Consider the following 23,077-nt stretch of genomic DNA (forward strand, 5'->3'; position numbering starts at 1 on the left):
TCCCCTACGCTCTGGCCTGACGCCTTCTTCTCCTCCAGCAGCATCTCTCATCCCATTGTTTGTCACGCCACCTCTGTGGCTTCTTCCCCAAGTTTCCATTTCTCCTCTGCTTCCTCTTTCCCTCCCCCATTCTGTTGCCTCATCTCTTCCTCTCCCTTTGTTTTCTTTTGTCCCTGCTTCGCCTCTCTCAAATCCCCTTCCCGCTCCTTCCCCCTTTCTTTCCTCCACTCCATCTCTGCCTCCTCCTCCCTCTTCCACTGGCCTGACTCTGGCTTTATTCCACGGCGGGTGGATGGCAGGAGGTTGTCCAGATGTTTTACTCCCAGAGGACAGCAGTGTGCTCCCTCTCATCGCGGCCTTCAACCTGGCGGCCGCACTCGAGCTCTTGTTCTTTGGGTTTATGCTCGTACCACCCTCTGACGGTTGGTTTTTGTCCCCCTCAGTTCTTGGGGCTCCTGGGGCCTTTCTTGAGGGCGGTGGAGGATGAGGAGGTGGAGGACGGGGCTGAAGGTAGGTGGGGTGTGGGGCTAATCTACCTCTTTGAAACTGTCTCCGCACCTGTTGCCATGATATTAGTCCAAAACCAAAAAAGAGCATTTAGGAAAAAATAACAACAAATAATACACTGTTAATGTCAGCAGTCACATAAGGAGGACTTTCACCTTGTACCACCTATTCAGTGAAACTGCTAGCAATATAAAGAACCTTCAGACTAAAGTTACATGACATGAACGTGTCTTAAATAGCTTTTGTGGTGTTTTTCAAAGAATGCCCTGTTGTAAAAACAATCCAGGAACAAGACATGGCACAGTGATTTTGGAAGGTATGCTCATTTTCTTTTTTTCACTGAGAGTGAGATGAAAAGATCTTTGGTCTTAGATGCCATTCAAAACAACACACAACTCGATGTGTCAGCGGCTAGCTGTGGCTTCGTATACTGTACCCTATACAGGCATGAGACTCAAATAACTCTCAGCAAGGAAGCCAATAAGCATATTGCCCAAAATGTTCAACTTTTCCTTTAATATGATGCCGTGTCTCAACCTTCAAAGCAGTCAAACAGTCTAGTAGTGTGCTAAAGTTTAAAAGACGACATGCTGTGCTGCATTTTAAAGGGTTTAAAGATCAAAATTTTGTCAATTTGTTTGAAAATAAGCATATCAGAACCAAAGAAAATGCTTCAAATCATGCTAGTGATCACTAAGAGAGCATTTTTTAAATACTTTTTGCTTGAACTGTACTTTAATTCAGCAATTTCACATTGCTGTTTTGCCTCCATTAGAATACTGTGCAAAATCTACTATGCAAAATCAGTAAATGTCTTTGTGATGGACATGGATGCTGGTACTCGCCTGTGCTAGTAAATATGTATTGGTGTCTGTCTCTGCAGTAATTTTCTGTGTTTACCTCGCCGTCAGACTCCTGTGGGCTGTAGTAGTAGCTGCCGTCGTCATCAACAACAACTTCTCCATATTCATCGTAGAGGCCGGAGGGTGAGATCAGTTTCCTGCGACTACCGTACTGAGGCAGGTCATACCTGGACAGAGAGACAGGCAGACAGGAAAGCATTACAGAGCATATAATCAAGCAATAACCAATAAGAGGCTGTGAGGAGCAGAAATTGTTAATTCCCAATTCTTCATTTCACTACTATTGATACGTTTTTAAACAAAAACAAAAAAAATCAGTAGTCATTTTTGAGTAATATATAAACGGAACGGGGTCAGTAGAAACCTTTATGTTGGGGAACTAAGGAAGTGATATCACTGTATGGTCTCCTCAAAGCTGCCAGACTCCATTGACAAATCCAGTCAATCTACCTCTCAGAACATGGGATTCTACAGCTGCCTGTATATATCTTGTGTTATTGTGCGACTTTGGTGTATTATTGACCAAAGTGCATTGACCGGGACAGTATAACTATAACACCCTGTGCGTTCTACTAAGCAAAATAGCTGTTTCTGCCAATGGAGTCTGGCGGCTTTAAAGAGAGCATTCCCAAATGAAAGGGACCATCTGACAACAGCAATATAAAACAATATAGGGACTATATAGTGAAAACATTCTAAATATTGTATACACTTAAACTGAACTCAAAATACATTTTATTGTTGCCCCCGTCCACAGCAGTACATAGCTTAGCACCCCCTGTGTGGGGGCCGATGTTTGCTTCTCCAAACTGCAATTTACTATAAGTAATACACCAACTATGAGTAAGTACCTCATATAAATCCACTGCAAAAAATCTGAACTATCCCTTTAATCGCAAGACGGGCACTTCGTTGCCAGGAGACAGTTTGTTAGCGGGAAACAAAAGATTGATTTCCCTCCCTTTTTGTCTCCTTTTGTTGCCTGTTGCTGGGAGCGCTGCCCGTCTCCACAGGCCAGAAACTGTTGTATATCACCACCTGGGCTGCATGCCCTGCAGCAAGAACCTGGAGAGCCAGTGGGTCAAAACACACATCTTTTCAAATGCTATCCTGGAAACCATATGTCCCTGTGCGATTAAAGAAACAAATCAGCTGGAAGTCCTTTGGAGCCGTACAGAGAAGTTGCCTTGTTTAATCACTCTGCTTACAGTCAACTGGTGGGAGAAGCTGCCCTCTTATTACATTAAGAAGCCAAGTAATTAACAAATGGAGGGGCCGAGTGGATGGCTGATATGTTTGGGTGAGAAAAAGGGGAGGTAGAGGTGAGAGGAGGCAGACAACAAGCGAACAATGGCGAAGGCAAAACAAGTCAGGCATAAATGTTACACCATTATAATCCTAAGAGTATGGCCTCTGCAAGCTAATGTAATTGGTCTTAACCTCCCACTAAAACCTGCTTATGGGATTTAACAGTTATTAACCCACAGAGTCAAACCGCACAGACAATAAAATTACTTTAAGGCAACCTTCCTTACATTTTCGGCCCTCCTCCATTTTCTCTACCTCCTTTCCTCCCTTTTTTTCCTTTTCCAACTTACTTTCTCACTCCTCTCCCTCTCCATGTCTCCACTAGGGGGCATTAACAAACTGGGAATCAGTTCATGCAGTTAAAAGTTGCCTGATCACTGACATTACAGCCAACACATGATGGTGTGTCCCTACAGTGCCTCCGTGTGTGTGTGTGTGTGGTCTAAAACTGGGTCACTGGCCTCTTTCAGGTGAGTCTCCAAATGCTGAATGAATGATGAGTGTGAGGACGTGTGATCACATTCACACAGTAAGGGGCCTTGGCATCACAAAGAGTCACTGGATGAGAAGATAAACCCCATTTTTTTCTGCCAAACAGAAACTAAATTGTTTAGTTTCCTAACTGCCAGCTTGAATTAATCTATTTTATAGTTTAAAAAGAAACATCAGAAAAAATTAGGACATTTTTGTAACTTGCACACCAATTTCTGGGCCAGCACACCCAAAGCAAAACCACAGTTTGTCATTTTTTCACACTTTATCCCTATTAACAGATTAAAGAAACGAGATATAAAGATTTAATTAGTGAGCTTCGGGGGAACGTTGTTACCTTTTGTCAGACCTGGGTAGCTTTTTTTCCCTGTATCCACACACTCGCTAAGCTAAGCTAACTGGTTGTAGCTTCATACTTTACATACAGACACAAGTGTGGTATCAACCGAACTCTTGGCAAGAAAGCAAATGTGGAACCTTTCATATAATATGTTTTTCTCCTTTGTAATGAATATCCCGAGACACCTTGCACCCTAAAACAAGCTAGACATGCACATTTCTCCTCTTCTCATCTTTTTGTTCTCACCTTTGTCCTGTTTCTGTTCACAAAATGAAAACTGCATCTTCAGTGAGCCGATAATGCCAGAAAAATATAGAATGAGGAGAGTGAAATCTATGTGGGTGCCCTAACTCCGTACCTATCAGCTTCATGACAGTCACACTGCTCATCACCCACGCCAGTAACGATTTTGGAAAAGCAAGATTTAATCCCTTACTCCGTGGCGTGTACGGGTTGAGTATTTTACTCTTAACTAGAGGGCAACATGTATTTTGTTGTTTTTGTTTTTCTTGTTTTTTTTCCACACATGCATCAAAACATCAGACCTGTGCAACAAATGGTTCAAGTTATTTTCTGCATCTGTACAAATCCAATCAGAATCATGCCAGTGGCACATGGCCTCATTCCCACATGCAGAGAAAATCCCATTTTGGTCTCATCTTTTGAAGACAGATGAAAGGAAAGGTCAAAAGGTTATGATCCGTCCTTCCAAATGGTTTCTAAATGGACTACCATTGCCATGGAATTAAACACTGGAAGAGCCATTGTCTCCATCTCAAAAAAAACAAAACTCACTGAACTCTGAAAACTTTGTGTTTGTCCTGAGAGGCGGTTTAGCATTTGTTAGCATTGTCGTTGTAATAATCCCACCTTTCATTTGCAACCGGGACAAAGAGAATGATTAGATCTGAGTCCCACCGGGTCACAAAGTCTGATTTCCTGCTCCTGTGTACGCACAGAGTCAGACATGAGTTTGTGGATGTTGCTCTAAGCCAACAGCATCTGGCCCATTGTCTGCTTCCATGGCTGGCTGTCTGATTAGCTGCTACAGTATGGCAATGCTAGGCAGGGAGAATTAGTCGCGTGCGTGTGTGTGTGTGTGTGCGTGTGCACGCGTGTGTGTGAAAGAAAGAATGAGCAAGAGAGCATTTCTGAGTGAGTGCATGAGTGAGTGAATGAATGTGTTTGCCATGACAATTTATGTGTGTGTGTCTGTTACTGTGTATTTATGAGTGAGTGTGGGTGAGCGCATAAAATCAAGTTCCCGGGAGTCTGCAGCTAAAATTATAAAAATTATACAATGCATCACTGATGGCAGGCTGGGTGCAGAATAACACACACAGGGAGGGATGCTATAAGTCTCCAGAGGTCTTATTCATGAAAGCTTTGATCTAATGTGTGTGTGTGTGTGTGTGTGTGTGTGTGTGTTAAATGAAGTGCCATTCCTATATAGTAATTCTTGTTTTTTCCAACAACAGGCATCACACATGCACATTACATGCACACGCACACAGACTTTGAACAAAGTCACTGTAAGATCTGCCAACTCCTGGCCTCCCCTTGTTCAAAAACACACAAACCATACATGACTGGAAGGAAGGACTGAGCAGGAAGGCTGGTTTGAGGCAGGTCACCGGTGTCGACATTTCACAGTAGCCGCTATACTGTGTGACTGGCAGGATCAGCTTGATATCAAAGCAGCTGCCACAGGGCTGACATGAGGCTCAGCAGGATAAAGTGCACACGGTGAACTCCAAAGTATGTCAGAGTAATAGGTTTCATCGACGTTGTAGTGAACCCTGTCGGCCACTTCTAAAGGTTAAAGATCACAGATGAAAGGTAGTGGAGAGGGGCTGTAGTCACTGCCTTCAGCATTTTTTGTACAGTGTGTGACTATTGGTAAATACATAATCTATTTCTATCTATAAATATATATGTATGCAAAATCTCTGATGTAATAATTTCAATATTGCTCACTATGTGACACTGCTTTTACTTTTTCTTTTTTTATGAACCAAAGCAAAATTTGTCAAACAATAACAATATGTAATCATATCGGCACAATACGAGTCAGTTTAACGTCAATAATGAATTAAAGGTGCAGTGTGTAGGATTTAGTGGCATCTAGCTGTGAAGTTGTGGACTGCAAAAATGTAATATCTCTTAGCTCACAGCTCCCTTTTCAAATGTCTAAGAGAAGCTTCTTTGTCTTCCAGCTGGTGCATTTGTGTAAATTCAAGCTGCCACTTCAGTATAAAAGCGGAAAAGGCTCCGTCTGAGGACCCCTTCTGTAAGTGGTTATACACGGTTTATTCTAAGATGATGAAAACACAGCGATTCTTATTTTCAATTACACACAACTGAAAACATAATTAGGAAAATTATATTCCATTCCTGCCAATAGATCCGACATCCGTAAATCCTACACATTTCACCTTTAAGAAATCAAATTAGAACCCAGCTGTATATATGAAACATACAGTATGTGTAGATTACAGAAAAGCAATGCGCGCACACACTATATATGTACAAACAGGCAATATGTAGGATGTGCAGGAAATTGTCCAGACAGAGAGACATACAAACCCTTGATCGTAGTTGTAATAATCCTGCGTGTAGTAGTCATGGCCGGGGTCAATGCCAGATTCCATTGATAACTCCTGTTAGATCGACAGACCATTATCAGCAGCTTTCCACATATACACACAGAGATACATGCTGTATGATGCACTAGTGCACCCACACAAATCTGTCAAACACACGCACATATACACTACTCACAAAAAGTTAGGGATATTCAGCTTTCAGGTGAAATTTCAGGATGAACCTAAAATGCATTCTAAACTTTCCAGGTGAACTTAATGTGACCTTCTCTAAACCTTTGAATGCACATGTCCAACTGTTCAGTGTTTCAGTACTTTTTGCACAAGTTGCTGTTCTCTAACAAGAAGCTTAACAGCAACATTCACAACAGGTTTGATCCATGAATCCACCAATACATTTCCTGCTTCAGTTAGAATTGGTATTTAAACAGTCCTCCTCATCCTGCTGTTCACATTCTGACATCATGAGACCAAGACGACACCTAACAGTTGATCAGCAGCACCTCAACACTGGAGGCTTCAAACAGGAAGTCCTCAGACGGAGGTGTTCACTGAGCTTAGAGGGTCACAGAGTGTCATCAGGAGGTTGTAACAGTGATACAGAGACTGGAAGAGTCACAGAAAGGAGAGGAGTGGACGTCCTTTGGCCACATCCCAATTTATTGAGACACTGAAAATTTTTTGTTGTGGTATACCCACCACTGTTGTTAGATTTTCTTTCAATAAATTGTTTAAGATGAATAAAATTACCATTGCATGCTTCTACTTAAATGCCCTACTTTCATGATATAATATCACTGTAGCATTCACTTTTTACATTTTCCACATATTTCACCTGAAAGTCGAATATCCCTAACTCTTTGTGAGTAGTGTATATGCATTTAAAACACATCCCTCGTGAGAAATTGTACTTTTTTTCACCTCTGATTACATTGACAGCACTGATCCTCAAGCTCGAGCAGAAACGCATGCAGACAGTAAAAGAAGTATTCAGAAAAGAGAGACAGAGTACCTCTGGTCTGAGAAGAGAAGGTCGGAGAAGTTGCTGTGTCTGCCAGAGCGAAAGAAAAGTGGCGAATGACGAGACAAATTAGGAGATAGGAGATGATGTTCCTCATTCAATATCGCAAGAACGCAGACGATCCTGTCTAAGTCTTGGTTTTCATTTGGTGTTGCCAATCAGTTTTGTTGGAGCAGGTATTAACTTCAATTCAGAGTGAATATCACTTTGGAGCTCAGTTTAGCTAAAAATGCAAACATTAAAATGTATGTGCTTGTATTACATATTGAACAATGAACATCTGGTAAACTTGCATGTCTGCAAACTGTTCTGGAATAAAGGTCCATTTATGTTTAACTGTATTCTGCACCACTAAAAGACAACTTTGTGGATTTTAAAAAAGATTGGTTGACTTTCTTTCATCTTTGTTTTTGTGTTTTTATATTCCAATAGCTCCGACAATGGACTGCAGAGGTCTTAAAATGGAGGCAGTCAATTATTTAGACACAATACATTATAAATACAAGGCACTGATTACATGCTGTTCTATCTTGATTACACCAACCAGAAGAGAGTCAAAAGAGCAGAAAACATTGAAGGGCACCACTCAACATCAGAGCAAAAGAAGAAAAAGTAAATATGAATCATGCAGCCAAATAGCATGCACAAAGAGAAAGACACCAACCTCATGTTGTCCATATCCGCGCCTGAAAGATCAAAGGGAGAAAAAGAAAGACCACAAACCAACATTACAGAGGAAACCTGTCATTATACATAATCCTTCTGATGCAGACGTGTGTTTAATGCATGTCAGCACTTTGCTGTGCATTTCCCTCACTGCAGAGGAAATGGGGTGTTTAAATTAAGACCTAGATAGAAGTGGCTGCACACGTATTGCAGAATTTAACCCAGTTTCTAACAAGACAGCAGGAAGATGAGACATGTAAGGATAGGTGGATGTATGTGGGTTTTTTTTTTAGATAAATGCAGACGCAGGGAGGGCGACATAAGAGAGGAAGAGACTAAAGGACAACACAAAAATGCAAAAGCTGAGAAACTACAGTAAACAATCCGTGGACCGTTATGCACGGTTAACTTTGTTGTCTTATTCTGGTAAATATTCTGATTATGGCTTCCTAAGTAGACAATATTCACACCTCATTTACAACCCAAATGAGCTCATGCTATTGTCGACAAAACTGTAGATGGGGTTTGTCAGTTTTTGCCAAAAACAAAAATTAAACCCTATTTCAATTACTCTGTAATTTGTGACTAGTTTAATAGGTGGCATGTTTTATTCATGAAAGATACTGAAATTTGAACACACTGTTTAGCATAAATCTGTTACTGTGCTGGTACACACACTCTCAACTTCAGCAAATAATTAACAGATGTCAGTTTGAGTTTAGTAGCACTTAACAATCAAAAGAATCCTGATGGGTGTGGTGAATGGTTGACCAGCTGGTCAGCATGAAAACATTTACTAAACCTTCATTCTCCCTGTCGAATTCACTCTGTCTGATATTTTGATGAATAAAAAAGATTCCCCCCCTGAAAGTTAAAGTTAAAGGGTTACTATGAACTGAAAGAAAGAAAACATGCAGTCAAACTAAGAGAAATATCAAGACGTATATATAAGATTATCATAAGGTTTCACAGGTGGAGATGTGGTAATGTAGTCATTATCAGAGCATCTCCAAACCAAAATTGTGTTCCTATTAATTTCAGTTCTGTCAGTATTTTTTTTTTTTTTTTACAGCCTGCATGCTCTTCCACCAGAGAAGATAGCACGATGCTTTGAATAAGCAGTAAAATACTGTAACATTACAGCGGCCCCAAGCAAAATGAAATTCTAAATATACGACCCTTTTTCCTGTGAGACGGGATCCTTCATTCAGTCTGGCTGATTTTTGTAACCATGAAGGCACTCAGACAACCTTTGCTCATGTTCTGTTCATCCATAAACACTGCTGGCTTAGTTTGACATCAAGTGAAGATATAAAGTTTAAAAAAAGATGCTCTCAAGTACATATCAGAGGGGCATAATTATGTCAGCAGGGGCTCTAGCCTATATATATATGAATGTATGGCCATGTGTAGCCTATTATATCTTTACTGTTACATGTAAATTATGATATTTACATGCAACATGATATAAATGTTTTTGTCTGACAACTGGCCATTAACTTCAACTTTGTGTGTAACTATGGTGCTAGAGCCAGGCAGTTAGCTTAGCTTAGCATAAAGACTGGAAACAAAAGGGAGCAGATAGCCTAGCTCTGTCTCAAAATAAAAAAAAAACCTTATAACCAATCTCTTAAGCTTCATAATGAACTCCTGTTTCTTTAATATGAACAAAACTCAAAATGTATGAATTAACTAGTGGCAACTAGCTGGCTACCACAGGCTAGCTCTTTCTCCAATTGTTTCCACTCTTTATGCTAAGCTAAGCTCCTCATCTGCCGACTCTGGCTTCATTTCACCACGAGATCGGGGGCGAGCCAGCAGCCAAGTTGATGATGATATGAACAAAATGAGCCTGATGCAGTTCACAGAACTGTTCTGAGAAACAAACTGCAAAGAAAGACACCAAGACATCAAGAGGAAGGAGAACTGAGAGAGACAGTGAGGCGGGAAGACACAGAGATGCTTCAAACAGTGAGAGAAAAACAATGGCTAGAAAAAAAGGTGGGAGAAAAAAAGCCAAGCGGAAAAAAACAAAGACATAAATAGCAGACTAAGAAAAATAGCCAAAAATCTCTCTGTGGATGCGTCTTAACTATGTTTTCAGCAGGACGTAATGTCATGTGAAACCAAGGTAATGAGCTGGCCAAATGAAGATATATCACAGAACAACAAATGGTTATTTTTAGAGGTCACAACAGATTCTCCTATATTACCGTTATTGAAGTGCAAACACACAGGCACACGCGCAATTTTTTAAACCACTTGAGCGTTTCATTAAATAAATTCAAATGAGAATATAACCCCTGAAACACACACACACACACACACACACACACACACACACACAGACACACAGTTGAATGATAAATGGAAGCTTTTCACTCAGCATCAAAATGCAGTTTTGAATGAATGGGTATGTTTCCTACAGACAAGAATATCTGGTCAAATAAAGGATGGGTAGATGTAGTAGGCGACACACCAGTGGATGAATAGATGAGGTTAAGAGGGTGAATGAATGGAGGGATAAATGGATGAATAAATAGATGAAAAGGCAGATTTTTGGGTGATCTACAGGTTAGACTCAAACAATCCTTTTTTTGCCATCACTGAGTGTGTAAATGTGTGTATGCTCTTCAGATTATAACTGCCAGCGGTATGTGCCTGGCATTGTGTAATCTGTGTTTGTGTGTGTGTCAGTGTGTGAAGATAAGTCTATCTCTTTGTCCTTGTTGCTCTAAGAGACACATTATTAGGTCCTCTCGAGACAAAAACACACTGACAGCTATCTGATTTCTGTCTCACACACACACACACACACACACACACACACGATTGACTCTGGCTCTTTGTGTCCTCTCCATCTTGTTGCGTGGTGTGTATTGGAAACAGAGCGACAGGAGAGAAATATTATTAGCTTTTACAGAACACACAGACTATAAACCCCAATAACACTCTCTTCTTCTCTCTTTCCTATTTTCCTGCTGCATTTTGTCTCTCACTTCTCTCTCAGAGAGCAGCTGAAAGCTCCCTCACCCTTTGCACTGTCACTCCTCCACTCATTTGTAACTTCCTTTTGCTCCTACCTGTTTCACTCTCTCTGCCTATTTCAGCCTTTTCTATCTTCAAAACCTTTTCTCTCTCATTTTTGTACATTCTCTCATTGTGGTTGCTTGCTATGCAGAAAATAACCAGGTCTCTCTTCACATTTTCAGAATAAACCCGTTTGAAGGAAGGAAAACCATCTCAAGTAGGTGCTCCTTTGTGCTGCAAATGTGGTGAGAGACCAGGATCACTGCAGACAAGTGGCCATGTTCCAGTTTAAAACAGATTTATTTTTATAAAGCACTCGTGATATATAATAAACTTTATCATGCGTTTCTATTTTGCATATGTTAAATTTTTAGTGGATACTCACACTTCACATATTAGTTCACATATGAGTAAGTGATACAATTTAGGTTTTATTTTTCAAGTTTTGGCCACAAATTCTATTGGTTATGACACTAATCAAAGTGAGATCTGGGAACATGACAACATTGGTCTGATGAGGCAAGAAACACAGAGGTCAAATAACAAAACAAGACTACCGCCATGCTAGTAGCTCTGTGAGGCACACTCATTGAGCTAAACTGCTGCTGCATCAGCATGCTAACATGCTCACAGAATGCATGCATGCTAATATGTCGCTAATTTGATGTTAAGCATTTTCACTGCCACAGTCTGCTAGCATGCTAATATTGCCAATTAGCACTGAACATAAGGTACAGTTGATAATGACCATTTTGACCTGATTATAGCCAGTTAGGCACAGTGATTATAATTCTTCCTGAGGGGATCATCTGTGTCCCAGATTTCATGACAGTCCATCTACTAAGTTGAGACATTGCACTCAAGACAACAGATGTCAACCCTAATGATGGCCACAGAAGACAAGTGAGGTGCTCCAAAATCATCAGGATACATAATCTGGATACCATGAATTTTGTGTCAGTCCATCAAGTTGATGTTGAGATATTTGACTGGTCAAGTAAAAAAAAACAACTAATCACCAAAGTCATTAGGACTCTGGTCACCCTGGATATCTGGACCCAATTTCATGCCAAACCATTCAATAATTGTAAAGATGTTTAAACCTGGACCAAAGTGATGGATTGACATAACCATCCCAGCCACACTGCCAACCAGGCAACAGTTTCGACATGTCATCTAAATCACGTTATCTACTGTAAATCACTTTACGTAGATGTCAAAGTGAAAGTAAGCACACTCAAAATGTTTAAATAATTTGTCATGGCAGCAATCTCAGCAATGAACTTACAATGTTAATACTGATAGAAATGGTTGCCAAAGCCAAATAAGATGAACGTTTTAATAAACCTGATGTATCCTTTAAGATTAACAGAGTTGCTCAGGTGACGTTTAATATGTAATCTGCCTACGAGAATTTGCTGCTTCAGATTTCCCATGATAATCTTTGCTGTAGGGAGGATCAAACCTGTGACTTCACAGTTACACGACAGCCGCTCTCTTGCTATGTCTTGTACCAGTGTTTTTCCGTTCATTTTCGATTAAATGCCTTTTGCTTTGCTGGATGTTGTGCACAAAACATATTCCCAAAGATGTCAAAAAGATGTCTGTTCTCTAGCAAAAGCACACGATAAGAACTGAAGGAGTGAAAGCAGAAGCTGTCTGTGAGACAATGAAGGTTCACTGAGTGTGTATGAGCGTGTGCAATGACATGCAGCACACTGAGGTTGAAAGCTAATCTTAACATAAAAACATTTCCGACCCAGTCAGATGAAACATTAGCACTGCCTGCAACCTCTTTAATGCAGCTGTGTGTTTGTACGTGTACGTGTTCTGACTCATGTTTATGCCGAAGTTCTTGTGTATATGTGTGTGAATCTCTGTGATAATGCTTTGAGTGTACGGATTTCACCTTTTATAAATTCACAGCTCTACAACACAATGTTTATAGCTTGATCATGATTTTGTGTATTTTAGGAGTGAAAAACATTGCTGAACAACTGCAAAGGCTGCGTTTGTGTGTGTAAAACCAGCTCATTCTGTCCTAACATAACGGCTCTATGGATTTAACTGGCAAGGAAATCCATCAACATATGTAGCTGTGTGTGTGTGTTTATCATCTGACAGCATAAATCCTCTCATAATGTCATCACTTCAGAGACATGACCATCAGGGTTATTTTTATTTGACCGCACATCACAATTTGATCCAATTTTCCAGATACTGTCGGCCCAGATCATTGGTGACATGCTGGTCGTGCGGGACAGACGTGATTCTGTCACTTCATGATGACAAAATGTATCTGGAGACAACTTGTTGAAACCGTGTTGGCGGATGGCAATGAAATCTGCTGCTGACAGTGCTGTATCCACAGGCTCTGGTTCCACATCACAAGTGAAACAACTTGTGATGCTTGCAAGTACATTTTTGGACACCTTTAAGGTAATGTCAGCACTTCAAAGTCTGCCACTTCTCTCCGTATCTGGTTAACGGTATGGATGTGTCATTCATTTTGCTATATCACAGCTATATGCATTTCATCGGAGGAAAATGATGGACCTGACATATTGTACGGGCAGTTACAGATGACATTCCTAGTAACAATGTCACATTAAAGTGACATATGCTTCGCAGAGGTTTATTTCAGCATGTATGATAAGATTTGGTCTGACAAGGCAGAAATTTATGTCAAGACGTGGTGAAATTCTGCATTGCCACCTGATCTGTCATATTATTATTTTTGTAAGTCATTTATGATGCTGGCAAATGTTTTTGCCTCTGATGCATGACACTCAAGGCAATTGCCCTGCATGGAACATCAATAGTACTTGTGTGTATATTTTTAGGTAATTTGTAGAAAAGCGTGTTCTGTGATGCCTTTGGCAATGAACCCCCTTGGATGAGTGGAAACATTGTTAAATATAATACAGTGGTTAGTTTAATTTTGACCCGATGTGGCTGTGTGACCTTCATAAAACAAAGTATCTCATATCTGAGGTGAGTGAAGCATTGTATTTCCTTATTAATATGCAACAAATGTAGGCAGATGCGTACACGACTCCCTCTGAATACTTTCCTGGCACAGTTCCATCAAGAAAAAACAACTGCACAGATGCCGTCATTGTCTTTCAGTAGATGATCCACTTTGCACATTCCCGTAACACTGCTGCTTCACTTCTGCTCCTCCGTGAGACAGTTTTTGAGAAAAAAGCACTGTAAAGATGCACAGCAAATATACAGGATTGGGGTATCTATCTTGATTACTGTACCAGTAACGCTAAAGTTAAAGTGACGCAAGACTGAGGACTAGTTAGTTCTAACTAGGATTATTACTATAGTAGCTACCAGGGATAAATACAGGATGGACAACTTCATTTATGCCATTAAATACATCCAGTATTCGAAAATTTCAATTTCAACTTTTTGGCAAATGAAAATTTTATTGAATACTCTGTCACAACCACATGTTTTATTGAGAAAAATGTTCATGGTCTTTTTGAAATTTTCATATTATTTCCCAAAATACCCGCACAATATCTTTAACAAAGGAAACATTGGGTAAAAGAAGAAATATAACCCTTCTTATATAACCCTAAAAAGTCCATAAAAATTTAGCACATATTGGGAATAAAAATACCACATTACATAAATGTTTCTGAATTTTTTTTTTTTTTTACACCTACAGTACCTACATACTAACATTTGTCTCCTTGGAAAAAAAAAATTATAATTAACGTACCTAACGTATCAAAAATGTTGATCTGCTTGTAGTGGCTATTACATTATCAAACTTTGTTATGAATATGTTTTTTTTATGGCAGCCTCAATTAAGGTTACGGAAACATCTGGTTTAAAACACAAAAAGTCTGCAACAATTTCATTTCAAAACACAATGGGATTGTGGCATTTAGGCAACAAGTGCTTTTGTTGCCTAAATGTAGTTACAGACGGGACTCGGGATTCTTCCTGTGACTCTGGTGCAGCAGAATAATGTAGGGGTTCATTGACACACACACACAAAAAAACACATTGCCTTGGGAGCACCTTGGTAGTCGAATGGTTGCAACACTCTCCACATGGTTGCATGGTCACAACCAGCGACCTTTGGTGCATGTCATTCCCCTCTTTCTCCCGTTTCCTGTCCAACTCTACTGTCACTATAATGAAAATGCCAACCTCCCCCCCAAAAAAAGGTTGCCAGTGAACATAATCAAGCCAGTTGTTATGTTTGGTAGCACAAAACAACTGGGGGAACAATTTTGCAATATATAAATGGAATTTCTGGGACACCAATACTGAGAAAGATACATTAATTGCACATTGACGCAAACTAGTAACAAAGATGGAAAGATGTTTGCAGACGGCAACCTACTGACAGACCAACAGATGGATTATGAAATTGTAGAGAAAAGAACCTGTAATCTTACAGCACGTCTTACAGCACTGAGTAACTACATAGCTGAGAATAATGAGAGTAAATGTGACAGTGATCATGTTGTAACTTTGAATAGTGAAATACTGCAGCCAAACTATCTATACTAAGAAAATACAAAGGCTCCATGTCCAGCAAGGTTCAGTCCATGTTGGCAGGTGTAACATTGCTCTGAAACATTCATTTTCCTTTTCACACCCAGTGTATCTAGAATCAGCTACTCTAGATGTCTAAAGGGTGTGTGTTAAAGCCACCCCCCCAAAAAAAGGTTCACTTCACACAACAGCATATGGGCCCATTAACAATCCTGTGTCTTTCATAATCTATTGTTGACAAGAATGTTGATTACTTGGTGTGGATGTAAAATGTTAATGATTGTAGTCAAACTGAGAGTTAACTAGGAAACATTTTGCCACTTGTAATCATTTGATTTCACTGCTCCCATCTGCAGCCATTGAAGCCAGTTTTCCTCAGTCTTAATTAAAAGACAAGTCCTTGAAATGTTGTTTGTGTAGAAACTAAAATAATGGCAGAGGCAGATAATGAGCGAGCCCTCCAAACAGCTTCTTTGGCGTTGGGGTGGGAAGCAGGCTTTTTAATTGCTCACTGGGTTCACTGCAACGGGAGCACTAATTAAAAACTGGACCTAACCTTTTAACCTGATTACCATTTCATCTTCGTTCTCGTCAACACTCTGAAAATCCTTCCTGTGATAGTCAAAGAAAAATAGTGTAGAATACAGTAACTGAAAGGGGAAGCACTGAATTTAGTTGGGCTATGAGAAATGTGACCTTTCTTGTACTAAGTACCATCATTTGAGAGAAGAAATTCTCAAATGTTCCCGTCCCCACAGACTTTATATTAGGCCTTGTTCTTTTTCTTTCTTTTGTTATGTAGAGAACAGGAAGTCATGTTGGAATAGCACAGCCGTAGCATGATAGAAATCACTAAATCATCACAGCATCTCACTGAGCTATTTTGAGCATCAAGTCCCTTGATAGTTCCATGGCAACTACACAACACTGTTAAGAAATTCCTCTCAGTGTGATTTCCATATCATAAAAGCAAAGGCTAGAGCATTGTAGATTGGGAGGGGAACCGTTTCTCAAGCTCCTCCACGATGGAGTTCATGTTTGGGTTGGGCTGAATCTGTTGAGGTAGAGTTGGAGGTGGAGCTGGAGGATCTTCTCCTCCTCCTCCTGCATCTTCTTTACCTCCCTCTCCTCCCTCCCCTCCTCCTCCTTCCTCCCCTCCTCCTACCGCTGCTGCTAATGCATCCAAGGAGTCAAGAGAATCAAGAGAATCAATGGAGGCTCGGCTCTTCATGACCTTTTTGAGCGGGATCTGTTTCTGATCTATCTGGCTGAACATGTTGGCCACCGACTTCTCAATGTCCGCAATGTTTTGGATGTTCTTTAAGATTCCTTTCAGCTCTTTCCGGGGAGGTTCGGGCTCCACGGGGAGGGGTGGCGGCGGTGCCCGGAGGGACACGGGCCGCAGGGCTGGCAGCTCTGACAGTGATGGGAGGACAAAGGTTGATGGATGCAAGAGCGAGGGCGACAAAGGGGGAGGAAGAGGTGGAGGCGGGGGAGGTGAAGGGGGTGGGGGAAGAGGAGCCTGCTTGTCTGTTTGGTTGGAGTTAGATGAAGCAGGAGGGAGAGGAGGAGATTTTGGAGGTGGAGGTGGAGGTGGAGGGGATGGAGGTGGAGGTGGAGGGGATGGAGGTGGAGGTGGAGGTGGAGGGGATGGAGGTGAAGGTGGAGGTGGTGGCGGAGTGGAGGGAGGATCAGGGATAATTTCTAAGTGGACCTGAAGTCTATCTTCCACACTGTGATTGCTTGTTAAATTTGCCCCGAAGCGCCGCAGCACAGGAGGAGTTGGCTTGTGACTTGGTGGAGGGGTCCCTCCATCACTTTGGGTGACAATGATACTCGGGGGACCCTCTTTAATCTGAGCAACTGAGACATTGTGGGTTGGGGTGTGCTTGTGATGCTGAGGAGACTCTGGGAAGACAGACAGTAGGATATCAGGCGACAAAGATCCTCGTGAATCTCTGTTTTGCCTTTGCCTCATCTCCTGGAGCGCCTGTTGCTCAAACTGCCTGGCTTGTTCTTTGACTGTCAGCTTGGGTTCCAGACTCGGGCTTCCCATTAAGTCTGAATCCAATCCACGGTCAAATCCTGAATCCAGACCTGCATCTTTACTCTCCTTGAACTCTGCCTTTAGTAGCTCCAGCTCCCACTGGATGGGATCCATAACCACTTGGCGTCGCAATGCATCATACATCTCTCTTCTGTGTAATCTTGATGGGAGAGTCCAGCTGTGTCCCCCCCCGGATCCCCATCCACTATCGCTGCCGCTGTACACACCGAATCCAACATCTCCTGCAGGGGAGCTGAGCCTCAGCCAGGCCTCTCGAAGTCCTTTCCTGGAAGGGGAGAAATTCCCAAGAAGGTCTCTTCTCCTCTGGCTTCTTCCCAGAGTTTCTGGACTACTCAAAGTCCCGTCCTCATGGTAGATGGGATTTTTAATAGTCAGTGGGTTTTCGTCAGAGAGAAAGGTGATGTTGGACTCGGACTTAGGCAGGTTGTTGAGCACCCCTCCGTTAGCAACGCACTGGCGATGGGCTGCAATCGCTCGCGTGGCAAAGTCTGAGATTAGACGCTGGCGGTCGGTTTCATCCAAACTGACACCACTCCCACAACCACTGTGGTTTGAAGGGCTGGTACGTGGATGAAAGAAAAATGAGAAAAAAAAAGATGGAATGAAGGAAGGAATAAAAGAACTATAGACAAAATATGAGAGAAGAGGATATAGTGAGTTGTAAAGATGTAATTATATAAATGAGAGCTAAATGAAATGGAGACTGAAAGAAATTTGGATGAATGAGCAGTTATGCATGAAATGATCAAATAAAGTATTCTATAAAGGGGAGTGACAACAGACGGTAACATAAAGAATGGCAGAGAGGCAGATAAGACAATAGAGCTGTTCTTTGATACTTGAAATAAAACGGAGACTTCATATTAAGTGATGAATGAGGGCAGGAATAAGAGGGAATGGAGTTGAGGTAACGCTGTTTTATTTCTGTGCTGTTTTTACCAGAGGGGTAAAAGATGGAATGCTAAAAAATAGTCTCTAGTACGTTTTAAAAGTGGTGTACTACAAAGACGACACTGCATCACGACTATAAACAAAGCCAGATCTGTTGGGGCAGGCATAGACAGCTGTGAGTGATGGAGTTCTGACAGTATGCAGATTTCCTTGCAACAAAAGACTGATTATATCCTCTTCTCTGGTTGAAGGTGCGCTAATTTATGAAAACATGGCTGCCTACTTCTAAGCTGAGGCAGCGTACCAGTTCATGACTGAACTAGAAGAAGCCAGAAACACAAACACCTTCAGCAACACAACTTTGATCTCTGATACACAAAAAGTGCAACTTAACCTGCACATAAAAGAAGAGTAACCACTAACAAGGACAGACACAAACACAAAACTATAGCAAGACAACTGTCACAGCATGACATCAAAGTCGACACGGATGTGAAGCAATTTTCAGCATCCTACTCACTTTTGTCTGTCAGTCATGGGTAAAGGTGGATGGATGAGGACAAGAGAAGATGAACAGATTAATGCATCAGTCAACATGTCAACCGGAAAAGTCGAGTGATGAAATGGTAACAAAGAATGATGTTAAAATGTCCAAAGCTGTGACAGAAAAGAGCTAGTAGAAAAGTTTTATACTGTATAACATTGTAACAAATCATCATGAATAAATTGGGGAACACTGGAATTAAATTTGTTTCAATATGTCAAAATGTCTTTAGGATACATTTGTTCCGCAAAGGTTAAATTTACAAAAATCCAGTCTTGCTTCATTGCGCTGCACTTTTATGATACGCATAGACATTCCTGGTGCTGCCAGATGTTTAATACAATGAAAACTACCTACTGTTGCCCACAGGAAAAAAGAACTTACACACTGAGAGAATTAGTAATTTAGTAATTTTTCAGTAAAAATAAAATATGACAACTGACAACTTTCAGGTCATAACTGAATTGCTTTACCTTCCGTCAGTATGATTATGTTATGAGATTAACAGTAGAATAGTCTAGAAGTGGTCTCAATACCGTTTCATGTAGTTTAGAGTTTTATATATATATATATATATGTATATATATATATATATATATATATATATATATATATATACATATACACACACACACACACACACCCACTGTCAATATTATCAGTTCTTAAGGCAATATTTGCAAAATTAAGCTTTATTTTGTATTTTATTTCATATGCTGGAGTTTTAAGGTGTTTTCTACCATTTAAAAAAGCACAAACAAGCCCAACAGTGGTCAAGTTTGCTGAAAAACAATGTCTGAACAAAATCCTGTTTAAGGCCTGGCCTAAAAAAAATAAGTAGCAAGGCCTATTACACACATTTAGATATTAACAGAACGCAAGTGAGGACAAAAACATGCATTATGTACTGTACTGCTAATTAACACAACTTTTAACTTAACTTTAAAAAAAACACACTTCATTGAATGTGTGGCTAATAAGAAGTTAAAGAACACTTAGTTTCTCATAGGTAATTGAAAACAGACATTAAAACCAAGCCTGTCAAGAGAACAGCCAAAGGTAATTAAAAGGAGAAAAAAAGCCTTGAAAATCAGTCTACTGAGCAGTTTGATAATGGACCTTAATCATGAATGTGCAAACTTTTGCACTTTGCCAGGTTTTATACTCTTTAGGGATTATTTAGTCCCTACAAGATTGCAGTGATACAGAACACACACACACATACACACAAAAGATCTTCCCCACTACAATTAAACATGCTCTGCAGCTTATCAATAGAATTAATTATCGCCCAGGGTGGTCTTTATAAATTACAGGCTGCATTTATTTCAATTATCTCATATCCAAGTTCATTTCCGCACACATTTTTCAGAGGATCGTTTGGGCTGGTTAGTCTTACTGTACCCAAACACACACACACAGTCGGAAATCCCTTGTTGTCACTTGGAGATAGCTCCTACCATCTTGAATATGAATTGCTCTCATGTTAATGGGAGTGTGGAGGCATATCAAGGACAGACAGGAAACCGGTGATGCATGTAATGCTGATAAGGGTTCCTCTCAACTTCGTCTTAACGCTCCAGTAAGGAATTATAAATTAACTATCTTTGCGTTGCCTTGAGTGGATGTGTGTGTGTGTGTGTGTGTGTGTGTGTGTGTGTGTGTGTGTGTGTGTGTGTGTGTGTGTGTGTGTGCAGGAGGTTGTTAAAACTTTAAGACAAAAGTTAACATGATGTCTCTACATACAGCCACTATTAGACTCTTGTTAAACTAAACCAACAAATATCAAACCAGTAGAAATTGGGAAGAAGATTGTACAGAATTTACCAGAGGATGCACAGAAACGAGGGAAGTTACAGTGAGTTTAAAACAGAAGAGGATTAAAGTGCACAATAATAAAGCAACTTTTTCAGTTAGAGTCGATGGACAATCATGTCCTTCAGCACTGATGGGAGTTGAGACGTTGAGAATTATAAAAACAGAAAGTAATTTTGCCATAATCATCAAAATGCTTATTTATATTGCCTCAATTTACTTGCCATGGTCCATGGCATGATTAACAGCACTAGAAATTCAAAAACAAACAAATTGCTTGCAAAGCAAACATTCAATAAACTCATTTAGGCGATCTGCTGTGAAGGCTGATTAAGAAAAAGGTCATTCTTAGAGGATATATTTGGAGCTCATCTCACAATGTTACTGAAAGCCTCCGACTGATGAAAATCTTGTGGTGAACTTGAGAGGATGCACTCAAAGTGAATATTGCTCTGCTGGCAGATCTCTGACCTTCGTTTTATCTTTGGTGTGGTGAGGACACTGGCATGCATTACAACAGGGAAAGTGAATGAATGTCGCTGAACTTTGGGAAGATAAAATTGCAGGGTTTATCTGCGACTGTTAATGCATTCAAAAATCAGACCTTTGTTTGGTGGTAGTCTGATGTGGGGTTACAGGGCCCTGCTTGATTAATCCAAAATTGTGTTGTCTCTACATAATGTTAGCGTCTTTGGCCACTGCAAAATGTGAAACTGGGGCAAGAAAATGTCTCTAGACTGCAAAAAAGCTTTGAGGCCGCACTCACAACAGTCTGGGGCTACTTTAGGAGACGTTATAACTCAGCCGATAAATCCTTGCAAGGGCTGCAAGCTTAGGAGTGATTTGGGAAATTTAATAAAGCAACTCTAGTGTGAAGAATCATCAAGTCTGATTCCATTGAGGGCTTGTGTTTGAGCTGCTGTCACTGGCTGATCAAGAGAAATCTCAGCATGCTTCAATCAGACTTCAGATTTTTCAAAATCAATTTTTCAATTAATAGTTAGAGCAGGATAATCTTTACAAGATGTTTGCGGACAGACTTCACGGGGGTGATACGTGCTGCCATTTTGTGTGAGCGCAGTCTTATCGTTTATCAGTTTGACATGAAACTGGCTGGAGAGTGAACAATTAGTTTAATTGCTGGCCTGTGCTGACAGGCCTTTAAATATGATTGTAGAACAAGTTTGTCGATGTGTGTCGATCAGTGGCCTGAAGAACACTGACAGAGTCCACTTTCCACATTAATATGCTATAGATGGAGTTTATTCTTGGGCTTGTAGGCACTGCACTTTTCATTTCCTGATTGCTTTTGTCAATACTTGATGGTAATGTTTTGTGATATGTTGTATCTGTAGGACTTCCTACTGTTTGTATTTGGATGTGGGGAACTACAGGCCTTTTGAGCTGCATTTCCCAAGTGTGTTGTACGACATAGCACAGGTTTTCTTGTGGTTTTTCTTGTGTCCAACATTTGCCCTGATGAGGGTCTCTGGTCCTCTTGAACGTCAGTATTTGGTTGTGAGAGTGATCAGTGGTCCTCTCCATGTGTGACATTTTATGGCAATAATTACCTACACTATTCTTAAGTATGAAGATGGTTTCATGGTACCCCAAATTACTCCAGATTTAAAAAAGATGTGAAATTGAAAAACATAATGGGTCTTGTGTTTAACACTTGTCTGCGAATAATAGCTTTGGTCTGTAGGCATTAAAAGATATAACTACATTTGCAGAAGTATTCTCTCTAGTTAAAATGTTGGGAAATGTGTTGTCATGTTGCAAAGGAGGAAAAGGCACACTGCCAAAGGCTCAGTTTAACATCCATAGAACTATGAGCTAATGCCTCTGCTTTGGCTCATAAATGTCAATTGCCACTTTCACACTTACATGGCGTTGTCTCCCAGCTCTTCATACAGGTTGTTGGCAGTGCCTCCCCCTGGTTTGCCCGTTGGCAGTGCCATCTGGATACGGGCTGTTTTGGCACACTCTGCCTGGCGTCTGGACACAGCAGAGAGGAGACAGTTAGTTATCTAAAGTTAGACTAAAAATCTGACCTCAGAAGAGGTCTAGGGTGGGTTTAAAACTTCTTCCTTTGTCCAAAAGTCTCAGGCTGGCTCAATTTACTATAGTATAGTCAAATGTATGTGTGTCTGTGTGTATGTAGTTTTTAGCCATTCTAATCTGTCCATCAAGTCACCATTTTGGTCCACACTGAAATATCTAAACTATTGGATGAATTACAATGAGATTCTGTACAGACATAATGCTTCCCAGAGGATGGAGGCTGATGACTTTGATGATCCGCTGACCTTTTCTTCAGCACCACAATGAATTTTGGGTTTCAGTGAAATGCCAATAATTATTAGAAGGATTAACATGAATTTTGTTGTGCAAAGATTTGTCCC

At 40.6% G+C, this 23,077-nt stretch overlaps 3 protein-coding genes across 3 annotated transcripts in view; all 3 read right to left on the minus strand.

Annotated features, from left to right (window-relative positions):
* Positions 1-23,077, minus strand: part of rbp4 (retinol binding protein 4, plasma) — a 178,763-nt gene that overhangs the window by 145,915 nt on the left and 9,771 nt on the right. The gene's annotated exons all lie outside the window — the stretch shown is intronic.
* The window catches only part of LOC139219518 (protocadherin-15-like), a 143,070-nt gene that overhangs the window by 4,094 nt on the left and 115,899 nt on the right, over positions 1-23,077 (minus strand). Inside the window, exons 34-38 of the mRNA XM_070851409.1 lie at positions 22,560-22,670; positions 7,799-7,820; positions 7,126-7,164; positions 6,097-6,170; positions 1,408-1,537 (exon numbers count right to left, since the gene is read on the minus strand). Of these exons, the coding sequence (XP_070707510.1) occupies positions 1,408-1,537; positions 6,097-6,170; positions 7,126-7,164; positions 7,799-7,820; positions 22,560-22,670 (376 nt within the window). The remainder of the gene's footprint in view (positions 1-1,407; positions 1,538-6,096; positions 6,171-7,125; positions 7,165-7,798; positions 7,821-22,559; positions 22,671-23,077) is intronic.
* Positions 16,331-18,850, minus strand: LOC139220108 (protocadherin-15-like). The gene is made up of 5 exons (XM_070852179.1): positions 18,834-18,850; positions 18,618-18,707; positions 17,661-17,981; positions 16,563-17,606; positions 16,331-16,484 (listed from the first exon to the last, which is right to left on the minus strand). Exons 1-5 carry the CDS (start codon positions 18,848-18,850, stop codon positions 16,331-16,333), a joined length of 1,626 nt encoding a protein of 541 aa, XP_070708280.1.

The sequence above is a fragment of the Pempheris klunzingeri genome, chromosome 20 (genome assembly GCF_042242105.1).
Source record: "Pempheris klunzingeri isolate RE-2024b chromosome 20, fPemKlu1.hap1, whole genome shotgun sequence".
Classification (NCBI taxonomy): domain Eukaryota; kingdom Metazoa; phylum Chordata; class Actinopteri; order Acropomatiformes; family Pempheridae; genus Pempheris; species Pempheris klunzingeri.

Coding starts and splice junctions, on each gene's coding strand:
- LOC139220108 (XM_070852179.1), bottom strand. Junction 17,982..18,617: donor TCTAGTTCAGTCATGAACTG/GTACGCTGCCTC, acceptor TCCACGTACCAG/CCCTTCAAACCACAGTGGTT. Junction 17,607..17,660: donor CTTCGAGAGGCCTGGCTGAG/GCTCAGCTCCCC, acceptor CGGCAGCGATAG/TGGATGGGGATCCGGGGGGG.